The sequence below is a fragment of the Vipera ursinii genome, assembly GCF_947247035.1.
Source record: "Vipera ursinii genome assembly, chromosome: 11".
NCBI lineage: Eukaryota > Metazoa > Chordata > Lepidosauria > Squamata > Viperidae > Vipera > Vipera ursinii.
The window spans coordinates 8,974,093-8,998,522 of record NC_139524.1 but is presented as its reverse complement, the minus strand read 5'-3'; the positions used below and the strand labels follow the sequence as shown (position 1 = coordinate 8,998,522).

The window sequence follows — 24,430 nt, the reverse complement described above, 5'->3', positions numbered from 1 at the left end:
TCACAGCTGCTATAAAGTAGCAAAGTGAACGCTTGGGGACCCTTTGGAAATAAACTGATAACAAAGCTATCAATATGATTCGGTCTTTTGTAAAAATCAATCATGTGGCCCTGTTTTACCAGCATATCCTGGGAAATATTGTAGAAACAGAAAAGGCGAATCTTGGATGAGCAAAAAAAGGGAAGCAATTATTTTACGACAAGAGGTAATAACAACACTCACTTTTTCTTAAGAAAAAAAGTCACATCAGGTGTGGGACACTTATGTGTGACAGAAATGCATAAAATAATGCACTGTGGGTAGAAAATACCATCAAAACTGTAAGAAATATATGATACTTTAAAAAGATTCCCTAGTACAGCACCTAAACAACCTTGACTGATCTTGAAAAGCTAAGCCCTGTTTGTGCAGACTTGTATTTCTATGATATTTCTATTTTTATAGTATTTCTACAGGAGGTCACCAGGGAGGCTCAGAACTAGGTTGAGAAGTTTTGAGGGAAAATAATTCCCCAAAGGGAACCAAAAATCAGTTCTCCACTGTTGCCAAGGAAACTTCACGACCAAATTCTTGACCAAGAGTTGAATTCAACATGAGTCTTCTGAAAATGATGATTAATACTATAAAGGTATATACTGTATATTCAGACTCAGCTATTGCAAACAAACTCAAGAAAAGTTTAACCTTCCAATTTTGGAATATTTGTTATAGGATGCTTGATATCAAATTCAAGTCTTCTGATGCTGGCTGATCATCTTTGCTTTAAAAATTACGGTATAAGCTCCTCAGCAGCTGAACAAAGTTTCTCTATCTGCAAATGTAAAATAAATCCCCCCTCAACAGTTTAATTACACCAAAAAGCAGGAAAGTACTAATGCCTCATTAAAAAACTCATTATCAGAAAACAAACCAATTTCTATATAATGGAAGCCAAATATATTTATAGAGGAAATGTGCTATCACTTGGATAAAATGTTCATTAACAGCCTGCAGGTCTACTATTTCTGTAAAACAACAATAAGCATTCAGCTGAGAAATGAACACAGGAAATACTATATAGAAACTAGAGCATAAGTCATGGGGTGGTATTAGTAAATCAGTAGGAATTGTGTAAATATTTTGCTGAGAGAACTAAAAAGGGTTGATTTTGTGAAATAGCTCTGGCTCGTTCTTTAAAGAAAATAAAAAGTTTGCTTATTAATTGGATGATATTTTTCATGCTAGGAAAATCTAAAATATTAACATGGAAATCCTTAGTTTTTTTTTTTTTAGATCTGGTCTGTAATTTCTTATCCCTGGATAGAATATCAGTGTCTTGACTAAATGAAGTTCAGCCTCATTGTCCTTCAACCTTTTCTATAATATATGGGAAGATACTCCACAGATCTTAAAAGGGCAACTAAAAGCAACAAAAAAACACTTTGAAATACAATATACTTTACACAAAGTAATCTTTCACTTAAAGTATCAAATGGTGCCACAAAACATGCCAATCGCTTTAGAAGCCAGTCAAAAGCTGATTTTGCTTCCTGCTATTTTTCTATTTTGCAGTTCAGAATTATTCCTTCTACAAAATGGCTACTGCTTAGTTCATTATTTTATGCTTTTGCTTTTTAAACGCATGCTTTCTTTTTGCCTTTTCAGAAGGCTGCAAAAGTCTGCTGTGAATGGGAACAAAAACATGCAATGTGGATATTTCATATATATATATATATATATATATATATATATATATAGTACCGTAATTGTTAGTAATTTACACACACACACACACACACGTGTGTGTTTGTGTGTGTGTGTGTGTGTCATATGTTAACTCTTAGATTACCTTGCTAGGCCCCAAACATGGGGCAAATCTTTATTTCCTGTTTTCAGCCTTATCTCAAAGGCCATCGAACAGGCTGTAGTCACACTGGACTGTTCATATATTTGTGTAAATTACTAACAAAGAATTTAGGGAGCCTCCCTAAATTCTTTGTTAGTAATTTACACCCAACATCATCTTGGGGGAAAGAGACATAGAAGAAAATATCCAAATCATGGGAGTATTTTCAGGCAGGCCTGACAATGCCTAAGACGTAGAGCTGCAAAGACAGAAGAACTGCTTAGCTGAGAGCAGACACTGAGCAGCTGAGATATTGACTGCCAGGATACAGGTGTTATCTTCTTTTAGACTGTAACCTTGAAAGTAGGGAATAATTATTAAAATTAGTCATCTTTTCTGAAGCTTTTTTCAGCTGAAGTAGTGAGGAAGAGAATCCCAGACAAGTAGAAAGCACACAGATAAGAGACTTGGAAATAAGAGAAGCAGGATGAATTTTTTGGGGAGCCCTTTAAGGCTGGTCAACAGAAAAGTCTCTGATCTGAATCAGTAACCTTCTCCCACAGTTTATTCCAATATATCTAGAGAGCAGTTGCTACATCAGAAATGGAGGTTTGCATGCCTTTTTGTGTGTGTGTCTGTGAGGAATTCCAATATGTTTATAGCAATGGGTAGCACTTAAGACTTGGATACCGCTTCATAGTGCTTTACAGCCCCTCTCTAAGCGGGTTACAGAGTTAGCGTCTTGCCCCCATCAGGATCAAACTCCAGACTGTGGGCAGAGTTAGCCTGCAATACTGCATTCTCATCACCACAGCTCCTGTTTTTATAGCCTGTTTTAAACGGAAAGCTTATTTGACCCAGGCACCATCTGAACACGATTCCCTTATATCCCAAGGGTATTTGTGGAATCCATGTGCAGCAACCATTCAGTGCCATTGTTTATGAACCTACATCATGTTTTGATAGTGGCAGCCAGGATCTGATATGTTTGTTGTCCAGCCCCCTTATTTGACTGTGTGATCATAGTTGTTGCCAAGTCTCCTTAATTGACAATGACAATTAAATAGTACAAGTTTGCTACTGACTCATTTCTCACATATCATGGATATTTACCTTCTGTGCCACAGAATACCTTGATTTCCACAATGGCGATCTCTAGGAGTGAACGATGATCACTGTGCTATGGGAACAAAATAAGCTTAAAACAGTTGTGTTTGTCCTAAAAATATGCAACCATCGCATACAGTCTATAATCTTGAAAGAAAGTTCACTTTGGGGCATCAGTTTTAAGTATTTTCATAATTACAGTAATGTCAGGACAAACTCTTTTTAATTAGAAAGCTTTTAGTAAATGAAGGATCACGATTTCAATCAAATAGTCAAACTCATATTTCATACTGGCAATTTAGACCACTAATTTAAATCAATTTATTCCATTTATGTACTCAGTTGCTCAAATTATCAGAACACAAGTGCTTTCCAGATCTGAGAGCATCACAATTTTGATAGCAGTGAAATATCAGCTCTGAAGTAGATGATCATACTTGCTGAATCCATGTTCAATAAATAATAAAATTAAATCATAAATCCAAATAATAATTTTCTAAAAGACAGGCACTGAGATGGCACTTCTCCATCTTTACAATACAAAATATTCCTGTTTAAAGAATTAATTTGAGGGAGGGAGGGGGAGAGGAGAGAGAGAGAGAGAGAGAGAGAGAGAGAGAGAGAGAGAGAGAGAGAGAGGGAGAGATATGACCAAATTTAAAAGAATTGGGAAATTATTTTAATTCAAAATGACCCAATGGAAAGCCTTACATTACAAAAGGAAAAACAAAATATATTATGTAATTGCTAACATGGAGAGAGCTGCATGGAAGACAGAACAGGAGACAAAATTGTACGTTATCCTTCCCACACTGGCTGTTGTGACTTGACCTGATCAAACCAGTCTGAGGTCTCAGATTCTCTTGGTTCACTGTAGCAAACCTGACAAGCATGTGATGACACCACTGAAGTCCTTACAGGACTGTAAACGAACAGAAGCTTGCCGGAGCAGAAAAATGACCTATTTTCTTCAAGAGAACTTTCAAAGCTTCAGGCAGACCAGCGGTTCCCTGATCAATAAGATTAGTACATTAGGAAGCAGCCTCCGGAATCTGATCTCCTTACACACTTTCTTGCCGTTCTATTCTTAGCCGTAACCAAAGCTTAGCATTACGTCTATACTATTGCTAAGTGTGGTTAATCGTAAGCCAAGATTCAGCTCTTAACTAGAATCTGAAATAAGAGTTGGAAGCCTGCTTTGCATTAGTATAATAAGGCCTTAATGGGGGAAGGAATTGGGAATTTTCTGGGAAGTGTATGTTTTTGTCGGTGTCCTCTTATTTGTAAGCCACAATTCGTAGGGACTAAAGTTACCCCCACATGGGGGTCTTTCCCCTTATGTTACATAAAAGTATTGAATATTAACAAATATTTGGCTACTATATTTTCATGCTGTCCTCAGAAGGACAAAGTATTTCATTGCATGAGTAATGAATTAAGCAAAGGGAGAGAGAGAAAGAGAGAAAGAGAACAAATTACAATCCAAACAGAAGCCTTTGGAACAAACAAATATGGTATCTAATATTGTAAATAGATTAGAAATATGATAATTAAATAATCTAGAAAAACACACTCTGCTGTACATCTATAAACATAAATATTTACAAAAAACTCTAGCTGTTTTCAAAAGAATGAGGTTTGTGGTTTCCTAATGATCATCAGCTTGTCCATTTCTTTGGTGTGCTTGCCAATCTCTGTTCGTTAAGAGTTGACAAACATACAATAAGAGATAACAGGCCCAGCACAGATATTTTTTTCTTATATTAAGCCCAAACATTTAACAGAAATTCTCATAATTTTCTTTTTTGTAAATTATTATACACCTCTTCAAATTGTCAGTCTAGTAAGTTGGATCAAATAAGTTAAAATCTACTGTTTTGTAACCCTTCATCCAGTTGAGTTTTTACAGAGGTATGCATGTATATGATACATTCTGTCTTCTTAGCCTCAAATTAGCACAGTACATATGCTGTGGAATTCCCTGAACATTAAAACTAAAGAGGGAGGGCGACTACCCAGTTATTAAATAACTCAAGTGCTTAATTTTCTATACAACTGGGACCCAAAGTTCAACCTTCCCTCTTTGTCTTAAACTTTCCAACACAGTTTCACAGACAGGAAGGCATGCAGAGTGGTATCTAGGACTTTTAGACCGATAACTCAATAGGTACTTCATAAAAATGAGTTAAGTATTAAAACATGGGGAGAAACCAAAACATAAACCTCAAACAAATAAATAAAAAAGAGTTATATATTTCATTAAATAGCTCTTTTGTTATCAGCATGGCATTTATATATTTTCTGAAAGTCACAGCAGCAAGGCAGAATTAAAAGTCATCTTATAATGGATCTCGGCATCCATAGAGAGAACTAGGATGTCAAGAATGCAAGAGATGATCAAGCAAACTGATTCAGACCTGCAAATCTGTTGTGCCAGTTCACAACTTATTTCTTCTGGGTTGGACCTGGATTGAAAGTACCTAAAAAACATTAAGAGATTGACCACTGGAGGGTTTAAACATTTCTCAGAAGACTGGAACTTAACAATACTATTTGCTGATGTGAAGATGGCTATCTTATTGCCTATAGCACTGCATTCACATCTAGTATATCAAATGCATGCTTGACTTGGCTATGGTACAACTTAAAAGGAAAAATAAATAAATTCATAGGCCATTTCAAGCAATCGCTGCACTTACTTCTAGCAAACACTGAAGTATTTAAGGGAGGGAGAGTGCTATTAGCCTGTTACCTTATATACTGAGCCATCAACTTCTTGCTTGCTTTTATAAAGCCAAGGCTAAATTGGGAGGAACAAATCCCTTGCTTATCACCGTTTCTTAAAAATCCACTAAAAGCAAGAAGAGAGATCTTTACCTGAAGGGATACAGTGCTGCTCTTATGAACTACTGATTATATGGCAAAAATGATATATGAGGTGAGGGGCACATGTGTATGTCTGTAAACTTTGAAACACTCAAGCATGAGAACCAGCAGTGTTTCTCCAACATAATCCAAGCTAAATCTGAGCTAAAATCCAAACGCTCCACGTTTCAAGATCAATAGATGTTGATAAAGGACCATCAGAATCCCATTTCTGTAATGATATCAATTCCCGTAAAATAAGAGACGCATCTAACACAGTCGCGGTAGCCGATATTTAGAACTAAGCTGTAATCAAGGATTAGTTTCAAGCTACCAAGAAATTGGCTTTAGCGATACTAAGGAATTACTTTCCTAGCAAGGAGAATATGGTCTTCAGAAAGGGCACAGCGGTGATGTTAGCTGTGTATTGAATATAGTCAACCACTTGAGGTTTAACCTACCTATGAAAAGTGAAATATACGGACAGAGTTCGCACGCTGACTATGAACTGAGTTTTACAGACCTTCCGGTTAATAGTTCAGAGATCTGTGCATGTATAATTCACATTTGCAGGTATTTTGAATTGTGAATGATTTTCACAGGGCCTGAATAAGTTAAGGAGAAGTTTGCAATAGCCTAAGGCTCTGTTTAGCATCAAAGCAGCTGGAAGTATGTCAGAGAAACAAAATTATGGACCCTGTTAAAAAAAAATTAAAAACAAACTGCTAGCTCGGATTTTGATCTAAGAAAACCATAAATTAGCCCGCTGTATGAAAAAAAAAAAGGACAGCTCAAATGTGAGCTACGGTATTTGAAATTGGATGCCTTTGAAAGGAAGGCGGTAATAACAAACAAACAACCAAAACCTATAAGGAAGCAGCAATTCCAATAGTAACAAACATCACATTGAGGTCAGGATAGGAATGTGTGAAAATCACGTGTGTGATAAAAGGAAATAAAAAATAAGACAGATAGATATATTGCACTTGAGGCACTATATGGAAACAGGATACGTCAGCCTTTAAAATTAAATTTGTTTTCGGTTAATGCTTTTGTAATGCACAGAGACCAAAATGGTATCTGAGCAGTGTAAAACCTAATTAAAAACAGCAGTCCACTCATACCGGCATATATGAAAGGAAGGGTAAGAAGTTTGGACATCTGAAGTACAATAATTATGCAAAAGATCTAACTTGGGATTTATTTATTTTTTTTAAAAAAAGGTGGCAACGTTTTCAAAGAGCCGCCTTGTCTATAATAAACTCTGAACACTCTACTTACATGCCTGAGCCATGATTTTGAAAACAAAAAACAACCACCCCCCTGTGGGCAGAAAATTATGTCTACGTGGAATCCAATCGTCAGCACTAATGAAGCGTAAAATAGGTGCCATATTGGTCTTCTGTGTGTGTGTGTGTGTGTGTGTGTGTGTGTGTGTGTGTGTGTGTGTAAATAGTGCTAGAGGGCTTAATCCACCAATCAGTGTTGCCACAGACATGGTTCTTTGCAGCAGGCTCTGCCTAGGGTTCTCTACCAATAAGAGAAATACAATCGCAATGCCACGTAGATGGTGCTCTTAAGCCTGATCCTTATTTGGTTTAGAATTCATTCAGCACTTCGCAAATATTACACATGCTATACAGGGATGGGGAAGACTTCCTTTGAACAAGCAATGTTCCTTCTTCATTCTTAAAAGTGATGCTAAAAAAAACAACAACAAAACCCGCCCCGCCCCCCTGCAAAATAAAACCCAACCCCCTATTTGTAATGTTGTATACAAAGCTTGAATCTTGTAAACTTGGACCAAGAATTCAAAAAAAAAAAATTAAGACCTCCTAGCATTTGGTATAAAACAGGCCCCTCCACCCACCCGCCTGCCCCACCCAAAAGGAATTGTATACCTGCCTTCTGACTTCTCGGGGGGGGGGGGGAAACAAAAAATCAGAAATTGCATAGGATATACGTTGTGCAAGGTGACCAGCCTTTGAAAGGTATCTGGAATACAAACTAATCCTGCTTATTGTCCAAATCTTGCAAATGGTCAGATATCATCAAATTTGTGTTTTAAGTAGTCTTTCATGACCTTGGCAATCGGTAGTTCGTCAAGAAGTCTGAGGTTTTGAAGGCCTATACACTGGCGGATTTTAATTCGACAGAGATCTTGCAAGTTCCGAGGCTGCCCTAAAAAAAAAAAAGAGACACAAGCGTTAATAACTCATTACCAGGCTGTGGATTAAAAAAAAAAAGAGTAATTGGGGGGGAAAAAACCAGACAAGAAGAACCCAAACTGTAGAACAGTTGTCCCAAAACTGTAAAACAAAACAGCTAAGGGTTTTGTGTTTTTTTTTGTCCTAATAGGAAACATTTTACTTTTTAGTTAAGCTATCAGACAGTCCGTTAGCGGTAAACGCAAATGAGATGGATCTTAGTGCTACAACCTAAGAATCATTTTTGTGGGACACTAGAGAAATGAGCCTTGAAAGGTCCTTCAAAAAAAATTAGGTGCTGTACAACAGAGCTGTATACACCACAGTTGCACAAAAAACAAATTCACACCAACTGCAAGGCAAGAGAAAAGACATCAAAACATAACTCCCAAGCCAATCTCCATTATAAATACGCGCTTTTGACAGTAGTATACGTGACACATACTTTACATAAACAAAACCTGAAGACTGCCAATCCCAGATAACTTATAAATGTACAATGCGGAGCAACAAGCGTATGCTAGCTTTAGTAACACATCCAAACAAACATTAGAAGTGAAGCACGTGCTGCTTTATGTAGCTTCTGTGCTTGCATTTGGCATCCGAAAGCACACAACGAACACTTGGAATAAAACAGGAGGGTGGCGAGGAAGGGCATCTACCCTTAACACTAAATTCCTCAAGGGTGATTATTAAATGTCCTGACATTTCCTCCTGATAATCTGAACAGCATTTCCTGGGAATGTGCTAATAATGGACATTTCCAGTGTTAAGCACCAGTTGACACATCTATTGCCCCTTGGTGTCTAGAGCACTTACTCATTCTTGGTTGCTTCTGAATGGACGAGCGGGAGGATTATAGACCACACCAGTGAACTTTCTTATAGTCAATGTAAAATGTTATTAGTAATCTGGTCACAGCAAAGAAAATAAAGAAAGCGACGAATTAAGCGCTGCCTAATGATGAAGAGGTAATGCGGAGAGCTTCGGCTAAATCTGGAAAGAACCGAGTTGGATTAAAGTAGATTAGGTAAAACAATTAAAAGGCTTCCAAAGCTGACACCTTCCATCCAGAAATACAATGGTGTCAAGAGTCTTATAAAGCCGACGCTGCTTGCTCCCAGACACATTTTTGAAGCGCACGTTTAAGGAATGCTTTCATTAGTACACTTTATCCCCAAATTAAAAAAAAAGAATGGTCAGTGCTTATCTACTCCTATTTGGGTACAATGGAAAAGTCCATTTGAGCTACATTAAGCCCACCCACCCCCTTCCCTCAGCAAAGGCAATTTTATGCACTTATAGCCATCCTGTGCAAAGGGCGCCTAGCAATCTTATTTCAAAGAGATAAAATGTGGGAGGTATTTTCCTGGGTCCCCGTGGCAGATCGTTAGCTTTCAACTTTTTTGTTGGCGCAATGGAGAGAAGAGGAACACGGTAAGCTGCAGAGATCCATTTTCATACGTGGCCCTGGTGAAGAACTGTATAAAGTTGGAAATTACGGCAGCAGCAGCAGCGTTAACATGAAAACTGTGGCTGCTTAGCAGCGTCCTTCAAAGACTGCCAGAACAGGACACTGGAGTTCAGAAATTTAATCAGTATTACTTGTCATCTATTAAAAAAAGGAATTTTAAAAGCACTTATTAGAATTTATTAGGCAGCTAACAGTGAAGACTGTTTTCACAACTAGTAAGAAATTTACTGGCACACATAAAAATTTTATTTATTCAATTAAGTGATTTATCTACCACCAAAATCCGTGTGTGTGTGTGTGTGTGTGTGTGTGTGTGTGTGTGTGTGTGTGTGTATTCATTCATTCTTACATAAAGTTGCAAACTGATATGATATTGAGAATACAGCAACAGAGGATTTTTAAAAAGAGGTATTTGTGATTTACAATTTTGGCAATAGTGATCTTTCTTGAATTCACTTCAAACGTGAAATTCACCATATATATAAAATGTGAACTATAATGGGTTATAACTGTAAAAATAACATAGATGCTATCTGAATGTAGAATAGAAGGTAAAGTTTAGATGGTAAAGTTTAAATTTTGTTATTGATTTCAATGTCAGTGCTGTAATGCAATGAAAATTTATATTTCAGTTTGATTTGTTAGTCAGTTATTAATTATTAAAGTTTGTTAATAGGGGTCCAAGTAAAACCCCACTAAACATATTCATATAAAAATGAGATTTTGAAGGTAGAGTTCCAAAGGAGACAGGTGAAATTTTTAGGAAGATAATGGTACACACAGTGATATTAGTAAGAAACAAGAAAAAAAATTTAGAGAAGAAAATAAAATTAAAACTAAATGGTGCAGTTTTAAAAGTTAGTCTACATTAAGAAAAAAATAACCTAGAGTTATGAGTAATGATAAAGGGTAAAGATGAAAGACAGATTGGAAGAGGCTGAATATTAGAAATTCTAACAAAGGATAAAAGTTACAGGATTTTCAAAATACAGCACAAAATTAGCTGATAGATTTAACTAGGATCAAAATTACAAAATGTATGATATTCATTAGTTTAAATTAGTAGATTTGCTGAAAGAGAAAGTAGCAATTTTAAGTCTTAATTATCATCAGAAAAACAATGTATCAGAAGTATAATAAACATTGGCATGTTTGTATTTTACTTCATTACTTAAAAAAACAACTTGCTTGCTGACTGACTTAGACTATTTGTATTTATTCAGGCTATTATAAATGGGCTGCAGGATTCTGTTGGTTAGTACATTTCAAACAGCATAAGCCAGTATGCAAAATAATTATTTGATACTGTGAAGGAACTAATGAATTCATTTATTATTTTTAATTTTACAAATCAAGTGATTTGATATTTGTATGTTTTCTTGACATTAAAGACTTAAGATATGAAAATATCTTCATCTTAAAATAAAAGATATGCCCAACCAGTATTATAATATATACCTATAAACAGTCAAATAACTGTGATAAACTTTTATTAATGAATGATAAAAAGAACTGATAAAATCTGATTAAAAAATAACTATAATAAATTGCTCAAAAATCCATCTTGTTATACTCTATTACTTCAAAGAGGAAAAGAAGCAAACTTAGTAGAAAATTACATTAAAAAATTGAAAGGATACATAAAGGTATTCAGCACAAATGTATAAATGTCGTGAAATGTGACTATACCCCAAAAAATCTTAAAACAGATTTCACCTAATAAAATAAATAAGCGGGAGAAGTGATTACGGTAGTTTATATTCTGAAAGGAAGGCTAGTCTATCCAACGTAGGTGACTATTCAGTAAATCTGTAGAAATTACATAGAAATCTACACAATGCGACCTCACATAATTGAAAATAAAGTCATGCTACAAAAATCATTCTTAAAAATTCTACAATTCCTACTTTTTTTCTAAAGAATGCTCCCCTAATTTAAAGTGTGACTAAGACTTTGTCAGGGTTCATCAGCTTTGCAACAAATTCCTTAAGGGCTATCAGTCACTAATTTGAGAGTGGAAGATTTGTGAGAACAGTATTGTTTTAAAAAAATCAATTTAAAAATTTTTATTGTCCAATACCAGTACCTCTAAGCTATTGGTATTCCTCATAAGGAAGTAGTTTTACGACACAGGCAACCGTGTTTGTGGGAAAATGTAATACTGTAATTGGAAAATAATACTTGCTCGTATACAGGAAGAAACATATATAGGGCTACAGAATTAAGTACTGTAATGCCAGTATTAAGATTCTGAGAAAGGAGTTCTCTCTGCTTTTAAGGGGTCAAAAAGATTTCCAATAGGTCAGAATAGATGCACAGAATGTACTTAAAAATATAACTCTGTCCCATTCCTTAAGTAATTGGCAAACATAATATACAGTACACTAAATCTGCAAGAATTTCTATAAATGGCTATTTATCTTTAGATCAAGCACGAAACCAGATAGCTTTAGTTTCCTTTACTATCTGTGTTTTCATCAGACCGGTAATAACAGGGTTTGTAGAATATTAATAAAAGTGTTGTTAAAAACAAGAGGCTGACAGGACTAATGTGTACAGTCAGTACAATAACAGAAAAAAGAAATTTTGATTGATTGACAAAAGATTGAAATACTGTGCAAATATTTTTGAACATAAACATTTAATTCTTCCAAAGATTTTTTAAAAATAGAACAAAGCTAAATTAATTGGAGACAAAGTAGCAGCCATAAATTGCAGAACTAAGATGTGAGTAACAGGAACACTTATCGCTCTTAAATTTCCTTTATGCTTACACTACCAGAAAGGCAGCAGTTACCAAGAAATTAAATACCCTTTTGTTGGTTTGCTTGTTTCTATTAATTATTCTCTACTTGGAATTATCTCCCTTTTTAGATTTGTAGCAAATAAAATCAGTTCCCTAGCTGATCATTACTCTATTCAGTATGAAGCATGCCTGCTTTGCAGAAACATTTTAACAGAAGCTTACGCTAACTCTTGCACATAACATGGAAGGGAACTATGCTCACCAAGGTAGTTATTGCTATGCCAACTGGTCCCTAATTGGGGAGGCTCAGATTCCTTAACCTCCAAGGTAAGTCATTTTCTCCTAAATCAATGTCTTTTACAGTACTTCTTAAGGTTTAATGAGGATGAAAGGAAGAGGGGAAACGGTATGTGTCCACCTCCAACTTCCTCGGACAAAGTAATATTAAAAATGTAATACAAAGATAAAATGGATTGGATTAGTATTTCTAGAATGTGCCTTGTACAATTAAATCCACAACTTCGGCAACTTGTGCAGAGTGCTGGAAATGCCAATGATATCCGTATGCATATATTTAAACCAAAATACAAACATCTAGATGTATATTTTAGGCTAAAATTCAGGCGATAGTAAAATAAAATCTTACACCATTGCTTTTAATTTTTAAATTTAAATTTTGAAATGTGTAAATGCATCCACAGGTCACCTTCAGTATGACTATTTGTGATTTTAGGTGGAATTTAGTAGTTCAGCAAAAGATTCTAGACTAACAAGGGGGTGGGGAACCTGAAGCTGCTAATTTCGGCATTTATAGGTTTTCTTTTACCGAGACGTTGCACAAATTAATTCTAACCTTGTAAATTACAAAAGCAAAAACAAACTCCCCGCTCAAAATGAGAAATAAAACAAAAAAAAAACCTTTAGTGTTTTTATTGTTTTCTTCATATCCAGCAATCTGCAAAATTTTAAAGTGAGTTTAGTATGCTATACTGGATTTCTCCCCCCACCCCCAAAAAAGACATCAACTTTTACTTGTTTCTTCATGCTTGCATAACAAAAAACACTTAGCATGGCATAACATGGAGTCTTCTTACAGGATGGCAACAGAATAATTTGACAATTCAGGACATAAGTATCTGAACCTCTTCTGCTCATGATAGGCATCTCCAAAACCTAATTTCAAAAGGTAAATTGTCTATGAAGCAGATAACAGGAATTAAGAGTATCGAACCAAAATATTTATATCATTTCACATACTGATAATTGTATTTATTTTCTTTCCTTGATCTGGACTGCTCCTTCATAAACCCACCATTATTTTAATTGTAGAAAACTAACCATTAAAAATTATATCTCTCTCTAATTGACATATTAGTTGGGAAAATTGCCTGTTGTGGCTTTTCAATATAATAAAGGTTTTTATTAGAAAATTATCCTATTCCCAGGCATATTACTTCAGCAAGAAAAGCAAGTATTTAATTTCAAAAAACATATCAAAGCCTCACTAAAAATGTTTTAAAATCATAAACAACTGCAGTACATTTGCTCTCTGCTGTAAGAGTTATTTTAATTAAGATAATTTTCCACTTATCTTAGATTGGCCATTCAGATAGCCACAAAGTTAGGCAAAACAAAATGTTTTGGAGCTTAGAAGAAACCACAGTGCAATGTAACTGCATAAGGATTCAGAAGCATAAGCATTCATGAGGCTAATTTTTCTTTTAAAAGGAATATACCGATATGATACTTTTAAGACTGTTTTCTTCCATGTAAAAGATGCTCCTATATTGCTTTTTGTTTTATTTTAAAGAGCAGTTAATCTATTATGCTATTTTGATTTTTTCATGATTGTCAATAGAGAGAAAAGACATTGTGGCACACAACCAAAAAGGCAAACACTAACATTTAGGTTTGAATTATGTTCCATTATTCCTAAACGCTCATAGAATTTATCCTAAATCGTTAAGGATAAACACTTAAAAACCCTCAGGCACATACACAGTCTGTATCCCTACTTTCCTTTTCTCATGCACAAATATTAAAATAAATATTAAATATGTCATGCACAAACATAAAGATGAAAAAGAAATAGGATTTCTTCCTATTTTTTAAAGCGGCACCCCTAGGATACGACGATGGTACTGCAGTGCCACACCAGCAATACCCATGGAGCATTCATGAATAATATACTTGGTTCCAGCTATGCAATCTAACTTATTCCACAACATACAAAAGGTCTATCAGAACTGGGAGAAATTCCGATGGCATGACAATTAGTGGGTGCTCTTTTTCGAGAGAATGCAGTTCCCACTGGGGGAGGGGACGAGGTGCCTTTAAAGGCCTAGAAAACCCTCTCCAGTCACCTAGAACAGGGGTCCCCAAACCCCGGTCCGTGGATCAGTACCGGGCCGCAGCATGCCAGCAACCGGTCCGCACAAACAAGCAAAAACCAATCCGTGGGATGTAGATAGGACACAAAACCATGCCCGCTCCGGTCCACGGAAAAATTTCTCTCCACGGAACCGGTCCCTGGTGCCCAAAAGGTTGGGGACCTCTGACCTGCAGAGCTCAAGATGGTGAAGCAAACAATTGGAGATAGGGGACTGAAGTTGAGGGATGAGGAAAAAGTAACAAGGCCAAGGATGAGATACATCAGACAAAGAATGAATATGTATTTAGAAGCCCCCCCCCCACCCCAGTAACACATGTTTTTGCTCTGGTGTACACTTGTTGTTTGTTTTCCAGAGTATTGCCTATTTTCTTTCCATAAGGTAGAGGGGATATTCCCCTGCCTGTTTTACTGTTTGGAGACAGTGAAAACTATTCCCTTCAAAAAAAGACTTCAGGGAGGAATGTATTAGACCAAGGGTAGGCAACCTTGGCTCTATTATGACTCGTGGACTTCAACTGCCAGAATTCCTGAGCCAGAATTCTGGGAGTTGAAGTCCACGAGTCATAAAAGAGCCAAGGTTGCTGACCCCTGCATAAAACAGTGGCAATTCTTTTTTTGAGGGGGAGAGAAAAACTATGCCTCCCCTCTGCCTCCCATTTAATTTTGGGAGCAAATTACCTTTCCTTGATGACTAGAACCCAATGCTTCCATTTTGGGGCAGTTGCATGAATTTTAAAATATATGCCGAAGGACACCCCCGCCCCCAAAATTAAGACCCCCCAGCCTTATATAGGGCATACGTCTAGGTAATGCTTTTGGATAGGCGTCAACCTCAAACCCAGCTTCAATAATCTGCAGCTGAATATGACTGATTAGAATTGGATCCAACTTCCTGTTATATAAAAGCCTCTTTACTGCCAACCCTTTTCTATTTCGCTTAAATGCTAACCTAAGAAAACTACAGCTTAGCCGGGTTCTTTGCACTGTGTTCAAGTCCACTGCTCCATTTACAATTTGTACACCTGATCTTCCCACTTTTATATGTTTGCAATACCCAAAGGCAGCCAGAAGTTTTAGTCCCTTGAAACAGGGCACTTCGGAGGAGGAGGAGGAGGTAGTGGGATTGTCAGGTGATAAAACACACAAAAGCATTACGGCAATATCAAAGAAGCCAGCTGAACAAAAACCCTGGTTATATTCTTGAGGCTAACATGCAAGCTTTGAAAATGTGCCTGCAATACGATAGTCAGGGAGTTTGCTTTGACTAACAGTCACCCACCCAACATACTACATGCCATTCTGAAAGCTTAGCTTCCAATTTCCATGCCCAAGAGAAGCTAAGATGTCACTTTCCTGAAAACGTCTGATCCATCTCCAACATATATAAAAGCCTGTCCCACTCACAAAATATGATTTATTTTAAAACTGAGATTTGAATATCAGCTAACAAGAGAATATAGTCCACGCTATTCAGATTCTGCAGTGCTCAGTTGAAAAAAAAAACAACCTGTAATAGATTCAGAACTTGAAGGTTGAACTACATAATCATCCCACACTAGAATTACAAAGCAAGATAAATTCACAAACTTTGACTGAAGAACGGGATTCTTAATGTAACATTAAGCTACTGAATATTTCTTATTAAAGGAAATAGCCTTACAGCTAGAGGTAAATCTAGCAACTGATTATAGAATTATATTTTATGATGGTCTCGGTTTCAAAGCATTGAAATTATGCTGAAATAAAAGCTGTAGAATGACTTAAAGAAACAGCACATTTCCCAAAGTCATGAATGATTTCTTTTGATTGTAAGAAAAAGATCTCCTTTTGTAATAACAAAACAAAACCCTTCCAATTATTCAAAAAAAGCTTAGCATTTCCATCTACCAAGCACTACCTAATTTTATATTTTAATTGTGTGTGTGTGTGTGTGTGTGTGTGTGTGTGTGTGTGTGTGTGTGTATTTGAGAATATATACTCATGAACCTAAAGAGAAACTTCAGCAAACTATATATCTGCTGAAAAACCAATAGACTGGTTGGGGACAAGAGGTTTTTTTACACAGCTGGTGACTACAGCTGGTAGATTTTAGATGTGATCTAAAGGCCACTGCCTGATATCAAGTCAACACCATACATAGTCAGAGCTAAGAAATCTCTATAAATGGCATTTGTTAGTGTTAAAGCAGCTCTTAGTTTGATGTCCTAAGAAGACGATGGAAGAAACTGCAGAATTCCAAAATAATTGTCTACCTCTACCCACGTAGTCTGGGTGATAAGACTTCAGCATACTCCAGAAAGCTACGAGCCCAACCTTGACGTTCCTTGACCCTTATCTATTGCCAATTTTCTTTGACTATTAATAGTTCAGATTCTTATAGAAGGAGAGCTCTGTTGTTGTTGTTAGTTGCGAAGTCGTGTCCGACCCATCGCGACCCTATGGACAATGTTCCTCCAGGCTTTCCTGTCCTCTACCATCTTCTGGAGTCCATTTAAGCTCACGCCTACTGCTTCAGTGACTCCATCCAGCCACCTCATTCTCTGTCGTCCCCTTCTTCTATTGCCCTCAATCTTTCCCAGCATTAGGCTCTTGTCCAGTGAGTCCTTCCTCCTCATTAGGTGGCCAAAGTATTTGAGCTTTAGCTTCAGGATCTGGCCTTCTAAAGAGCAGTCAGGGTTGATCTCCTCTAGGACTGACCGGTTTGATCGCCTTGCAGTCCAAGGGACTCGCAGGAGTCTTCTCCAGCACCAGAGTAGTATACAATAAATCTATATTCATTCGAATTGCCTGAACTCCTGATTTCCTGCACTTGACCATGCCATTATCCAAATATTTGGAGAAAAGACATTTATTCCCTACAATACTTTGAATGTATTTGAAGCTAAGATAATGGTGCAGCTCATCAATGGTGGTTCAGTATTAAGTTTATCATCCCTCACAGACTGCCAAAAAAAAAAACAACCCAGACTGAATAATCAACTTTAGCTGTGCCCAAGTATAATATACTTAATGCTGCTTTCCATTTAGAAATGTTATTAGAAACATTTGACTGTTTTAATCTTTTCATAAAACTAGGGTTTTGCCATTGTTGGGTTAACTCCATCTGTTCTGGAAAGTATCTTTAACGTTAATTTAGAGAACGATGCATTGGAAAAAAAAGATTAAAGAAGGCCAAGAAAGTGATTAAAGAAACTGAGTGACATCTCAAAAAGTTCCTCTTTATTAGGTGCTAACCAAAGTTTCAAGCTGGTAACTCATTTTATAACTCACTATCTCAGCAATTACCGTATATACTTGAGTATAAGCCGAATTTTTCAGCCCACTTTTTGGGCTGAAAAATTCCACTTCGGCTTATACTCCAGTCAACAAAAAAAACTTACCAAGGACTTGTGCGCGGCCGAGGCTTTGGTGCTTCCGGGATTGCGCGCACCTCTCCCAAGCAGCCGCCGTCCGGAGACCTGCCGAAGTTTGGGGAGGTTTGGGGAGGTGCGCGCGCACCTCCCCAAACCTCCCCAAACGTCGGCAGGTCTCCGGATCTCCGTGCCTTGCCTGCCTGCTTCTTTCCGCTGCGGAAAGAAGCAGGCAGGCAGGTCACGGAGATCCGGAGACCTGCTGACGTTTGGGGAGGTTTGGGCACCTCCCCAAACGTCGGCAGGTCTCCGGATCTCCGTGCCTTGCCTGCCTGCTTCTTTCCGCAGCGGAAAGAAGCAGGCAGGCAAGGCACGGAGATCCGGAGACCTGCCGACGTTTGGGGAGGTTTGGGGAGGAGATCCGGAGACCTGCTGACGTTTGGGGAGGTTTGGGCACCTCCCCAAACCTCCCCAAACGTTGGCAGGTCTCCGGATCTCCGTGCCTTGCCTGCCTGCTTCTTTCCGCTGCGGAACAAAGCAGCCTGAACGAAGCAGGCTGCTTCTTTCCGCTGCGGAAAGAAGCAGCCTTCTTTCCGCAGCGGAAAGAAGCAGCCTGCCTGCTTCTTTCCGCTGCGGAACGAAGCAGCCTGCCTGCTTCTTTCCGCTGCGGAACGAAGCAGCCTGCCTGCTTCTTTCCGCTGCGGAACGAAGCAGCCTGCCTGCTTCTTTCCGCTGCGGAACGAAGCAGCCTGAACGAAGCAGGCTGCTTCTTTCCACTGCGGAAAGAAGCAGCCTTCTTTCCGCAGCGGAAAGAAGCAGCCTGCCTGCTTCTTTCCGCTGCGGAACGAAGCAGCCTGCCTGCTTCTTTCCGCTGCGGAACGAAGCAGCCTGCCTGCTTCTTTCCGCTGCGGAACGAAGCAGCCTGAATGAAGCAGCCTCAAGTCACCAACTTTTTCCAGTTTTTGGGGGTGAAATTGGGGGTCTCGGCTTATACTCGAGTCGGCTTATACTCAAGTATATACGGTAGTTTTTGCTCTAGCCCAGGGGTCTTCAAAACTGGCCCTTTTGACTTCTGGACTTCAACTCCCAGAATTCCTCAGCCAGCGTGCCTGGCTGAGGAATTCTGGGAGTTGCAAGTCCACAAGTCATAAAAGGGCCAAGTTTGAAGATCCCCTGCTCTAGCCACACTTAACACTCTGTTTTTGATAAATTTTAGCAACAAGCTATCACAGGAAAGAGAGTATTTTACGAAATAATTTGTTGTTGGGGGATTCTCAGCAAAGTGCCACAGCAGTTTTGTTGTTGTTAGTTGCGAAGTCGTGTCCGACCCATCGCGACCCTATGGACGTTCCTCCAGGCCTTCCTGTCCTCTACCATCTTCTGGAGTCCCTTTAAGCTCACGCCTACTGCTTCAGTGACTCCATCCAGCCACCTCATTCTCTGTCGTCCCCTTCTTCTCTTGCCCTCAACCTTTCCCAGCATTAGGCTCTTCTCCAGTTTGCGCCAGTGCAAAAAGAGTATAGTAATTGGATAAAATTACACGGTAAACAAATTAAGCAAGCAAGACTCAAATTCAAGGAGTCAACTGAACAGAATATGAGCGATGTGAGCTTTCAATTCAGCCAGCTTTAGAAATTTATGGGAGTATAATTATGGCATTGTGTTCTAATTATTTTTTTTTTAAATTACAGGTCGTCCCTGACACAAGACACAATTGAGCCCCAAATTTCTGTTGCTAAGTGAAACCGTTGTTAAATGAATTTTGCCCCGCATTATGCCCTTTCTTGCCGCAGTTGTTAAGTGAATCATTGCAGTAGTTAATTTAATATCACGGTTGTTGAATGAATCTGGCTTCCCCGTTGACTTTGTTTGTCAGAAGTGTTGCAAAAGATGATCACATGAGCCTGGGACACTGCGACTGTGATAAATATGAGTCAGTTGCCAAGCAAATGAATTTTGATCACGCGATCAGGTGGATGCTGCAACAGCCGTGTGAAAAACAGTCATAGATCACTTTTTTCAGTGCCTTTGTAACTTCCAACGGTCACTAAATTAAGCGTTGTAAGACGAGGACTATCTGTACAACAAAGTCAGAAGTGTCCATATCACTATGTGTTAGATACAGCAGAACAGATTTAGACACCAGAAAATCTGTTTCAGCCCTTTTTTTAAAAACCCCAAAAACCCTAATACAAAATACAGAATGGTGCTAAATATCAAATCAGTAAATTCTGGAGAAATAGGAAGAAAAACTGCAGAAAAAAAAGATTTGAGCAAATTTATCCACGGAACAAAAAGTGTACATCCTAAAAATGTGTTACCAATCATGTTCAATGTGTGTGTGTGTGTGTGTGTGTGTGTGTGTGTGTGTGTGAAAACAGCATGTAGTCCCCAAATTATTTCTTTCCAAATCCCAAAGATTAAAATAGCCAGGAAAATACACTGTTTAGTTGAAAACAAAGGGGAAAAATGCTTCAAGTTTCTAAATTAAAACTGAATGCATGGTTTCAATGAACCACAAGAAGATCTTTCCAATCTGGCATTTTCCAGATTTGTTGAATAAAATTCCTAGAACTTTCAATCAGCACAAACGGAAACATGCTGCCTTTCCTCCCAAAATATTTCTTAAATGCTACGTTCAAATATGTATTCATTCCCTAGAGCAAAGTTGCATGCATATTCAACAATCTGTTTTCTGATATTAGAAAAAAATGCAAAATGATTTGGAACTTTTATAGTATAAATAGCAATTAAGTACATGTGGTGTTAACCAGACATCCTACAAATATCATTTTTTACACATACTTTCATTTTCCTCCTATATTTTTAACAGAAGAAAAACTTTAACAAAAATCTCTGTGAGATGCTCATTAAATAATTTTAAACTACTAAACACAGGGAGACAGTGAGTAATGTGTCATGCTAACACTAACTAGTGAAAATTGGCTTCTTTGTGCATAAAAGAGGTGGGCTACATTGTTCTTTTCTTACCTGACACAACTAGGTTTATAAATTTACGTCTATCAGCAAACTGTGATAACATTGTAAAAGACAAGCTTAGGGAAGGAATGAGAAAATGAAGAATATTCAGGAGAAACCTGCAGTTTGTTCAGCCACTAAAACAATGCCTGATTTAACATTTGTGTTAGCAAGATTTTTGTCTCTGAAATCAATTCATCTAAGTGATCAACTTAAAACTATGGAGAATTTTTCTGACAGTTAGAACAATTAATCAGTGGAACAACCTGCCTCCAGAAGCGGTGAATGCTCCAACTCTGGAAGTTTTTAAGAAGAGACTGGACAGCCATTTGTCCGAAGTGGTATAGGGTTTCCTGCCTGAGCAGGGGGTTGGACTACATGACCTCAAAGGTTCCTTCCAACTTTTTTATTATTATATCAAATGGATACTGATTATTTGGATATAACATTCTCAAACAAATATTGAACAAAACCTACTTTATAACCCTCTTTTTGAAGTCATCTAATTTGGCCATATAAGGGACGCGGTGGCTCAGTGGGTTAGGATGCTGAGCTTGTCGATCAGAAGGTCGGCAGTTTGGCGGGTCGAATCCCGAGTGCCGCGTAACAGAGTGAGCGCCTGTTACTCGTCCCAGCTTCTGCCAACCTAGCAGTTCGAAAGCACGTAAAAATGCAAGTAGAAAAATAGGGACCACTACGGTGGGAAGGTAACAGCGTTCCGTGCGCCTTTGGCGTCTAGTCATGCCGGCCACATGACCACGGAGATGTCCTCGGACAAGTGCTGGCTCTTCAGCTTTGAAACGGAGATGAGCACCAGCCCCTAGAGTTGGAAACAACTAGCACGCATGTGCGGGGGAACCTTTACCTTTACCTTTAATTTGGCCATATTCAACAAAGTCTGGAAATATGGGACAAACTGTCTTTTGTCATGCCTGACATTTTCTTCGGCAAGACACAAGGATGGCACCATCACACAATGTATGCGATCACAGGCTGACTGGGAGGATCTGGTCTGGTTAGGGAAGATCTCGCCCTGCAACTTCTCCTTTGTTTTTCATCATGCTATCCTTCCAAAGTGATCAACCGCTTCAATGTATTGGAAGGCAGAAACCGTGAATAAAGAGGAGTTCCTGAGCCTGCTGGAAAGAAAATTTCCCCCAAAGATTTGGGTTTACACCTACCATTCTGTTAAGACAGGCAGTCCTCAACTTAAAACTTTCATTTAGTGACCGATCAAGGCTAAAACGGTGCAGAAAAAGAGGACTTATGACCATTTGTCCCCTTTTCAACCGCTGCCTCATGATCAAAATCCGGGCACTTGGCTACTGGCATGTCTTTATGACCGTCGCAGCGTCCCAGGGTCACGTGGTCCCCTTCTGCGACCTTCTGACAAACAAGGTCAATGGGGAAGCCAAATTCACTTGACAACTTAGCAACTGCAGTGATTCGCTTAACAACTGTGGCAAGAAAGGTCATACAATTGGGCAAGACTTACTTAACCCATGTGTTGCTTAGCAAAAGAAATGTTGGCCTCAATTGTGGTTGCAAGTTGAGAACTCCTTGTCACCACCACACTCCCGCCTCCGATCTAGTGCAAACTTTGGCAAGAGTTCCCGTATACATACTTGTTACTTCCTGCAAGAAATCCAAACAAGGCCGGCTACTTCCAGATATGCTTATTGAAACCGCCAACGGTGTCTGTCCTTCATAGTTCCTTGTGTTGGTGTCCGCCCCATAATTGTACAACATCTGCGCGCAGAGTACGTCGTCCCTGAGAGCAGACAAGTGCAACGGCGTCTGTCCATCTTCTAAACGCCCCAAGTTCGTATCCGCTCCTCTTTGAAGGAACATCCGGCAGTAGGTGTGATTGCTTTTGATCACGGCATAGCGTAACAGAAAGCCATTCTGAATGTCAATGTTGGCGTTGTGATCTAGGAGGATTTTGACACAGCTGGACCGCTCACGAATAATGGCAAGCTGAAGCGGGGTGGTCCCTTTGTCGCTAAGCGGATCAACTTCAGCCTTGAACTCTAGCAAGAGTCGGACAAAGGAGTCTCTTCCATAATGAGCCGCCACATGAAGGGGAGTCCAACCATCGTTACTCTTTGCGTTAATAATGTCGACACGATAGTCTGATTCCAGCATGAGGCGTGCAATCCGGGCTCGGCCGTGCATAGCTGCATAATGTAGAGCAGTGAAGCCGCCAATCAAGTCTTTCACTGTAGGATCCGCTGGAGTTTTAAAAAGCGCAAGAAGTTAAGTATCGGTAAAAGCATCTAAGAAAAGCAATTTAAAATAGAACTTTTCCTCCCCACAAAGTTAGTCTATAAATTCATCTTTCCGGACAGACATGAATGAAATCCCACAAACATTAGCACTTTTAAGACCTGGGAAATTATTGCCATCCATCGTTGTTATTTTTTATATACTTCTTTCCAAGTGAAACCAAAGGTGTCTTTACACCACTGAAGTACCTTTGGGATTTTGCACCTTCCAAGTTAAGCGACGTTGTGCATATTGGAAATTGCTTTATGGGCACCAAGGATTTAACATTTTAAACATTGTAAAACTGAAAAATGCAAAATTTCAAAAATAGGGCATGCTTCTGGGATTATAGCTGAATTTAAAATATTTTCATGCAAAGTTCTATATAAAAGGAAGTGCAGAAGACCCATTTTGGAGGGAAGAATTCCAAGGCAAAAGCGAATTCAGTAAAATTTGGATCTGGCTTGTGATTGATGAATTGAATAACTAGTGTTTTCCCCTATAATTACATTTTGGTAAAAAAAAAACACACAGAGAAAAATTTACTATATCTATTGTCTCCAATACAGGTAGTTCTCAATTTACAACCCCAACTGAGCCCAAATTTTCTTTTGTTAAATGAGACAATTAAGTGAATTTTTCCCCATTTTACAACTTTCTTGCCCCCCATTTGTTAAGTAAACCACTGTAGTTGTTAAGTCAGTAACCCGGTTGTTAAGCAAATCTGCCTTTCCCATTGACTTTGCTTGTCAGAAGGTTGCAAAAGGGATCACGTGACCCCGGGACACTGCAACTGCCATAAATATGAACCAGTTGTCAAGAGTCCGAATTTTGATCATGTGACCATGGGGAGCCTGTAATAGTCGTGAGTGTGAAAAAACGATTGTAAGTCACTTTTTTCAGTGCCGTTGTAACTTTGAATGGTCACTAGACTACCTGCAGTGAAGCCTCCCAAGCCAACAGCCACTAGGTATACTAAATCCAATTTCTCAAGATCTCTCTGCCTACCTACCCTAGTCCCTTCAGTGCTAACATTTTATCCTTGGTTCATTGTTTTGCTTTCTCTTGTGCTTCTTGGTCTTAAAGAGAAGCATCTGTAGCAACATCTGAGGCTCAAGGTGCAGATGGATTGTGGTCTGGCAAGATGAGCTTGTTTTAGGGCAGGGGCCTTCAAACTTGGCCCTTTATGACTTGTGGACTTTTTTTTTAAATCCCATTTA

General features: G+C 38.5%; 1 protein-coding gene across 3 annotated transcripts in view; it reads right to left on the bottom strand.

The window, feature by feature from the left end:
• Window positions 1-2,841: 2,841 nt before the first annotated feature.
• ASB7 (ankyrin repeat and SOCS box containing 7) overlaps window positions 2,842-24,430 on the bottom strand; it is a 38,068-nt gene continuing 16,479 nt past the window's right edge. For all 3 annotated transcript variants that reach the window (XM_083370954.1, XM_083370952.1, XM_083370953.1), the window contains 2 exons: window positions 22,571-23,176; window positions 2,842-7,978 (listed from right to left, as the gene is read on the bottom strand). In XM_083370954.1, the coding sequence (XP_083227080.1) occupies window positions 7,839-7,978; window positions 22,571-23,176 (746 nt within the window). In that variant the 3' untranslated portion in view covers window positions 2,842-7,838. The remainder of the gene's footprint in view (window positions 7,979-22,570; window positions 23,177-24,430) is intronic.